Below are 8,155 nucleotides of genomic sequence, written 5' to 3'. Positions count from 1 at the left end.
GCGAGTGTTGGGCTTGGCGCACTTAACTTACGAAGAAATGAACACATTATTAATCCAGATTGAGGCAATATTAAACTCTAGGCCTCTCACCCCCTTATCTTCTGACCCTTCTGACCTAGTGGCTCTCACTCCTGCTCACTTTCTCATTGGGCGAACTCTAACGATTTTGTCATCTCCTCAGGTAGTAGAAGAAGCACGGATTAACAATTTAACCAGATATACCAGAATACAGTGTTTGAAGACACATTTCTGGAATAGATACTACAAGGAATTCATTTCAGAACTTCAAAAACGCAACAAGTGGCGTAAACAGAGCGGAGAGCTACAACTTGGGCAACTGGTGCTTATCAAGGATGACCGGCTGCCTCCTACAAGATAGATGCTGGGACGTATAACACGACTGTTCCCCGGCACGGACGGCATCACTCGAGTAGCCGACGTCTACACCACTTCAGGAACGATGAGACGAGCATACAATCGCCTGGTTCCTGTACCACTATTGGAACAACAAGATGTTCCAACGCCGGCAGCATGTTAAATCAGCTGTTCCATTCAATATAACGGAAAACAACCTGCCGCCGCGCCGCAGCCGCCGCCCGCGCCCGCGCCCCTCACCGCGCCCGGGCACACCTGCCGCGCGTCTCGTTCACTTGCCTTGGAGACGGATCGGAGGACAAACGCTACTCAATATATCAAACTTTATTGTATTTAAAGAACGAATATAAGATTTTTCAAAAGGTAACAAATAAATCCGTCATTGTCTCGGCTACAACCCTTCATCGAGCTCATAGTTTCCCACAACAATATCCGGTACCTACAAATTGTGACGACGTTAAACGTTTCGTCGCGTTTGCAAATTATTATAGACGATAGCTGGTACCCGCGACTTCGTCTGCGTACTTTTAATTTGAATATTAAGGATTATATAAAAGGAACGGTATAGCATGTGATTAAAAGAGAGTAAGTAGGTATATTTAAAAAAAATAAAAAATATCTGTTTACAGTAGTTATAAAGTACCTATGTATTCCATTGAGTGGCAGAAATTACCTAGGAATATTTATCGGTCCCTTATGTCCAAGACACTTACAGGGGTCAGCGTCACGTTGTGTACAAAAATATTTTAAAATGACCTAATTTAAAACTTTTTTGTACACAACGTTTGCTATTTTGTTATTATTTGTTAAAATGTGGAGATTGTTTGGACTCGACACTCGCGAGCAGGCCACGTATACAACACGTGCGCTCCCCCACCACAAGACAGCGCCGTTGACTGCCGCCACACTTCGGCGAATGTGCGCGACGACGAACGACGACCGACGGCAGTGGCGGCGATGCAGAGTATTCGTTAAAAGGAACTTTATCTACAAAAGCCAAATTTTTTTTTAACTTGATACACCCAAAACTACTAAATATCATGTTCCTAGGTTCAGTGGTTAATATTTTGTATACAAAAAGTTTGGCTTCGTAGTTCCCGTTCCAAATCCGTTCCGTTCCGTTCGAATTTCGGAAAATCCGTTTGTTGAAAAACTCTGCACATCCTAAGAGACCTACGTACCAAGTTTCATGGTTTTATCTTCAAAAATGACGAATACCCATACAAACTTTCAACCCGTATTTCACCCCCATACTGGTAAAAATTTCAAAATGCTTGAACAAACGATTTTTTGTTTGTTATTTAGTGCCTAAACACAAAATTTAATATTTTTATCTTGAAAAATGACGAACCTCATAAAAAATTTCAACACCTATTTCATCCCCTCAAAGATCGAATTTTCAAAAACGCTTTAACAAATTGTTTTTTTATTTCTTATCAAGTTCCTAAATATAAAGTTTCGTGGTTTTATCCCCAAAAATGACGAACTCCCATATAAACTTTCAACCCTCATTTCACCCCCTCACTGGTCGAAATTTCAGCAACGCTAGAACAAATGTTTAATTATTTTTTATCAAGTGCTTAAATATAAAGTTTCATAGATTTATATTTTAAAATTAAAATATCCCATACAAACTTTCAACCCCTATTTCAATCTCTTCGTCCCTTCTTTTCGCAATAAAAGGTATCCTATTTTCTTTCTCAGGGTCTAAAGATTGTCTGTGCCAAATTTAATCAAAATCGGTTGAGAGGTTTAAGCGGGAAAGCGTAACAGACAGACAGACAGACAGAGTTACTTTCGCATTTATAATATTAGTAAGGATTATTTTCCCTCGTTAAATAGTAAACAAACTAAGTGTAGGTGTTATAATTTCGTTGACGAACTGATTACCTATCCGTTTCTTTGTCTAAAATGAGTATTACCTTATTACTATGATTGATTGATTGGGCTTAAATTTCGTATAAATGTCTATCGAATTACCTCCTCAAGTTTAAAGCGTAGCTAGTCATGTAGTACTATATTAATTATGTGGTGTAAGTAATTAGATTTTATCTGTATGTAATGTAACAGTCAGTTGAATAAAAAAACTTATACAAATCAGATCAATTAATTGGCGTAATGTGATTCTAGAAAGAGTTTTAATGTTAATAGATAGCTAGCTATAGCTATGTGTAGGTTCCTGTAGGAATGAGATATAACTGTTTAATAAAGACAGTTGCATCAAAATTTTATCATAAATTCCCTAAATTATGGCGACTACCTACCCTCTAAGTTAGAAAAGTGATCAAATACTAACTTGAAGTCACTCAGTTTAAAAAAAAACATCGAAATCATTCCAGTAGCTATGGCGTCATGCGCTTCTTGACACGATCACGAAATCTAGATTTCCGCGGGAATGAGGTATTTTCCCGCCATAAAAAGTAGCCTGTGTCCGTGCCTAAGATCCTATCTTTAAATTAACCAAGTCTTATAAAATTCCGTTCAGACGTTAAGGCGTGAATGAGGCAAACTTTTAAAACAAACAATTAAAAATCACTAACCTAATTAGTTTTCTGTCTACTGCCTACGCCTTAAGTACGATAGTATAAATATTAATAGGCCATATCCTTTTCTAGATTACTATCTATCAGCTAACTAAATTTCATCAAAATCCGTTGAGCCGTTTAGGCATGATAGACAAAACTCCCAGCAAAAACCATAAAAAAATCACTAACTCAATTCAGTTTTCTGCCTACTTCCTACCCCCTAAGTACGATGACGTGATCAATTTGATCGTACAACCGTTTTTAGATAACCAACTATTACCTTACTAAATTTCATTAAAATCCGTTCAGCCGTTTAGACGTGAAAGAGCAAAAGTCCCAACAAAAACGACTACAAATCACTAAATCAATTTAGTTATCTGCCAACTGCCTACCCCCTAAGAACGATGGCGTGATTATTTATAGCCTATGACCATTTCTAGGTTATCATCTATCACCATACCAAATTTCATCAAAATCCGTTGAGCCGTTTAGGCGTGAAAGAGTAACAGACAGACAGACAGACAGACAGACAGACAGAGTTACTTTCGCATTTATAATATTAGTATGGATATGTACCTAACTTTGCGAAAATAGTATTTCCATTGAATAAATTATGTAAAAAGATGTACAATTTGTTTGGACTTCAGAATGTCAATTAGTTTTGAAACATTAAGAAATACACTAATGAAGCCACCTGTTCTTCAGTATCCAGATTTTTCAAAAGACAACACTTTTCATTTACAAACAGATGCGAGTAGAAAGGGTTTAGGTGCTGTTTTATCAAATCAAAACGGTCGTGTAATAGCGTACGCGAGTCGTAATCTGAAGCCAGCAGAGACTAGATCCATACTATCTTTACTTATAATAAATCTGTAGAGAGGTCAATTCTGTACATTAAATATTTTTTCAAAATAACTTTCAGGGGGTGATAAGTGGTCGATACTGATGCCAAAAATGCAATCAGTAAAATTTTTGTCTGTCTGTCTGTCTGTCTGTCTGTCTGTCTGTCTGTCTGTCTGTCTGTATGTTCCTTATAGAAACAAAAACTACTAGACGGATTTTAATGAAACTTGGTACAATTATTCTTCACACTCCTGGACAGGTTATAGTATACCTTTCATCACGCTACAATCAATAGGAGCAGAGAAGTGAAGGGAAATTCTTTTGTATGAAAAATCTAAACCTCTCAAGTTAGACGTTTGAAATTTGGCATGCAGGTACCTTAGATACCGTAGAGGTGCACTAAGAAAGGAATTTCCGAAATTCCTACGGGAACGGGAATTAGCGGGAAAATCCTTTTGTATGAAAAATCTAAACCACTCAAGTTAGACGTTTGAAATTTGTCATGCAGGTACCTTAGGTACCGTAAAGGTGCATTAAGAAAGGAATTCCCGAAATTCCCACGAGAACGGGAATTAGCGGGAAAATCCTTTTGTATGAAAAATCTAAACCATTCAAGTTAGATGTTTGAAATTTGTCATGCAGGTACCTTAGATACCGTAGAGGTGTACTAAGAAAGGAATTCCCGAAATTCTCACGGGAACGGGAATTAGCGGGAAAATCCTTTTGTATGAAAAATCTAAACCACTCAAGTTAGACGTTTGAAATTTGGCATGCAGGTACCATAGGTACCGTAGAGGTGCACTAAGAAAGGAATTCCCAAAATTCTCACGGGAACGGGAATTAGCGGGAAAATCCTTTTGTATGAAAAATCTAAACCATTCAAGTTAGATGTTTGAAATTTGTCATGCAGGTACCTTAGATTCCGTAGAGGTGTACTAAGAAAGGAATTTCAATTCCCACGGGAACGGGAATTAGCGGGAAAATCCTTTTGTATGAAAAATCTAAACCACTCAAGCTAGACGTTTGAAATTTGGCAAGCAGGTACCTTAGATACCGTAGAGGTACACTAAGAAAGGAATTCCCGAAATTCCCACGAGAACGGGAATTAGCGGGAAAATCCTTTTGTATGAAAAATCTAAACCACTCAAGTTAGACGTTTGAAATTTGTCATGCAGGTACCTTAGGTACCGTAAAGGTGCATTAAGAAAGGAATTCCCGAAATTCCCACGAGAACGGGAATTAGCGGGAAAATCCTTTTGTATGAAAAATCTAAACCATTCAAGTTAGATGTTTGAAAGGAGAATGGGCGAATCTGGTCCAAGAACCTCCACTGATGAGACTTATATGTAATGAAAGCTTATGCTTTCTCTATGAATCTGGCAAAGTTCTATCAGATTCTGTCCTGGGGTTCTTTTTTTACGGCCATGTTTGTCCTGGCTAAAAATGTGATAAAATACAGTGGGAGCTAAAATCGACTCAAGATTTGTTGCTGGATAACTAAGTCTACATAAATAATTATGTATCATATTGTATATCATTTTAAAGAGGATCTTTTCCAAAATCCGAAACATAAAAAAAAACAAAAAAAAATCTTTTTGTAAGCGAATTATAGTCAATTTATATCTGCAGCGCCATTGTTTCTCGGTAGCTAAGTTCAAGTTTCATGCCTTTTACCCCTTCCAAAAGTATCTTACCGATTTTTTTTATATTGCTTCCGGAATTTGATCTGAGTGATAATAACAAGAAAAATAAATAAACACCTCTCCGATAGAGACCGGCTAAGCTATTGCCTATTGCAAGAAATCGTCATCATTAGCAAGTCATTACGGTATTGCATATAAGCTTATCAGCAACTTGGAACTTGGTCCAAGAACCTCCACTGGTGAGACTTGCATGTAATGATAGCTTATACTTGTCCTATGATTCTGGCAAAGTTCTATCAAACTCTGTCCTAGGGTTTTTTTACGGCCATGTTTGTCCTGAGTGTACAGTAGTGGACTGCAAAATCACCTCAGGATTTGTTGTCGAAAAACTATTTAACTAAGTCTATATACATAATTATATATCATAATGTAGATCAATTTTAAAAGGGAAGGTTATCAGAATCAGAAACACAAATAAAAAAAAATGCATTAAGTATGTAAACGACTTTTAGCCAACTCACGTCCGTAGCACCATTTTTCTCAGCAGCTACGTACGAGTTTCGCGCCTTCCAACCTTTCCAAAGAAGTCCAATCATTTTTTACTTCTTCTGATATTGCATTCTTAACCTGACAAGTGACAACAAAGAAAAAAAAAATAAGAAGAAATAAAATAGATACCATTCCGATAGAGGCCGCGTAAGCTATGGACCTATTGCAAGATAACGTACTCAAAGGCTAGTCATTATAATCCAACAGACGTAACATGATTAGAATGCGGCGGGACGGAAATGTAGTACATCGCCTTATGCGAAAGAGACGAAATATGTGTCTCTTTAACACTAACAGTATACAGCTTAGTACGAGAGAAACAAGAAATAAGTCATTCTAATCAAGATGCAATACAATGACTCTATTGTATACAAAAGAAACACATTTATTAAACAAGTTCAGGCAATAACTGGTGCAAAAGGCGGCTTTATTGCCAAGGTAGCAATTACTACCAGGCAACCTTACGTTTATGATACGTTTGTTGTACCATTCGGCATTGTTTATAAGACAAGATATAAGCCTGGATTAATAAAACAAGATTGTGGTGAAAGAAAACATACTACATTTGCGTCCTCCCGCATTCGAATCATGTTAGTGTGTTGGATTATAATGACTAGCCTTTGAGTACGTTATCTTGCAATAGGTCCATAGCTTACGCGGCCTCTATCGGAATGGTATCTATTTTATTTCTTCTTATTTTTTTTTCTTTGTTGTCACTTGTCAGGTTAAGAATGCAATATCAGAAGAAGGAAAAAATGATTGGGCTTCTTTGGAAAGGTTGGAAGGCGCGAAACTCGTACGTAGCTGCTGAGAAAAATGATGCTACGGACGTGAGTTGGCTAAAAGTCGTTTACATACATAATGCATTTTTTTTTATTTATGTTTCTGATTCTGATAACCTTCCCTTTTAAAATTGATATACATTATGATATATAATTATGTATATAGACTTAGTTAAATAGTTTTTCGACAACAAATCCTGAGGTGATTTTGCAGTCCACTACTGTACACTCAGGACAAACATGGCCGTAAAAAAACCCTAGGACAGAGTTTGATAGAACTTTGCCAGAATCATAGGACAAGTATAAGCTATCATTACATGCAAGTCTCACCAGTGGAGGTTCTTGGACCAAGTTCCAAGTTGCTGATAAACTTATATGCAATACCGTAATGACTTGCTAATTAATGATGACGATTTCTTGCAATAGGCAATAGCTTAGGCGGTCTCTATCGGAGAGGTGTCTATTTATTTTTCTTGTTATTATCACTCAGATCAAATTCCGGAAGCAATATAAAAAAAATCGGTAAGATACTTTTGGAAGGGGTAAAAGGCATGAAACTTGAACTTAGCTACCGAGAAACAATGGCGCTGCAGATATAAATTGACTATAATTCGCTTACAAAAAATTTTTTTTTGTTTTTTTTTATGTTTCGGATTTTGGAAAAGATCCTCTTTAAAATGATATACAATATGATACACTAGCTTTTGCCCGCGACTTCGTCCGCGTGGCGTGTTATATAAGAGAGAGATCTTTGTGTGTGTGGGAGTGCATACTTATGCAGTTTAGATTTTTTCATAAGTACATTTTTTTTTCCCAATAACTCCCATTTTTCAAAATACAGCCAAAAATAAACTTTATATTTACTAAGGTATGCATGCGTGCTAGATTGAATCAATTGATTGAATTGTTTTTTTTTTAATTGATTGTTCATTGAGTTTTAATTTTAATACACACTTCCTCTCTTCCCTTCAACGTTGCTGTGCCCTATAGGGTCCATGTTTTAGTTCCTATGCCTATGTAACACCCTATTGTACTACATGGAATGCAATAAATAATTTAATTGAATTGAAAATATCTATCTTACGCGGTTTCAATTTTTTCATACAAATGTTTTTTTCCCACTAACTCCCGTTTCCGTGGGAATTTTGCAATATCCTGTTGCAACTAAGCTTTAAGTTAACTAAGGTACCTGCACGCCAAATTTCAAGCGTCTAACTTAAGCGGTTTAGATTTTTCATACAAAAAGATTTTCCCGCTAATTTCCGTTGCCGTGGGAATTCCGGGAATTCCTTTCTTAGTGCACCTCTACGGTACCTAAGCTATGTCCCTTCCAAATTTCAAATGCCTACGTTTAGCCGTTCAGGCTATGCGTTGATATATGTCAGTCACTGAGTCAGTCAGTTTCTCTTTTTTATTTAGATTTGATTTTTTCATACAA

General features: G+C 36.8%; 1 protein-coding gene across 1 annotated transcript in view; it reads right to left on the bottom strand.

The window, feature by feature from the left end:
- Window positions 1-552: 552 nt before the first annotated feature.
- Window positions 553-8,155, bottom strand: part of LOC126381437 (uncharacterized) — a 31,557-nt gene continuing 23,954 nt past the window's right edge. Inside the window, exon 3 of the mRNA XM_050030910.1 lies at window positions 553-680. Within this exon, the coding sequence (XP_049886867.1) occupies window positions 553-680 (128 nt within the window). The remainder of the gene's footprint in view (window positions 681-8,155) is intronic.

Source organism: Pectinophora gossypiella, unplaced genomic scaffold (genome assembly GCF_024362695.1).
Source record: "Pectinophora gossypiella unplaced genomic scaffold, ilPecGoss1.1 Pgos_52, whole genome shotgun sequence".
Taxonomy (NCBI): Eukaryota; Metazoa; Arthropoda; class Insecta; order Lepidoptera; family Gelechiidae; genus Pectinophora; species Pectinophora gossypiella.
Note: the sequence above shows the minus strand (reverse complement) of the source record. Positions and strands in the feature narration are given on the sequence as shown.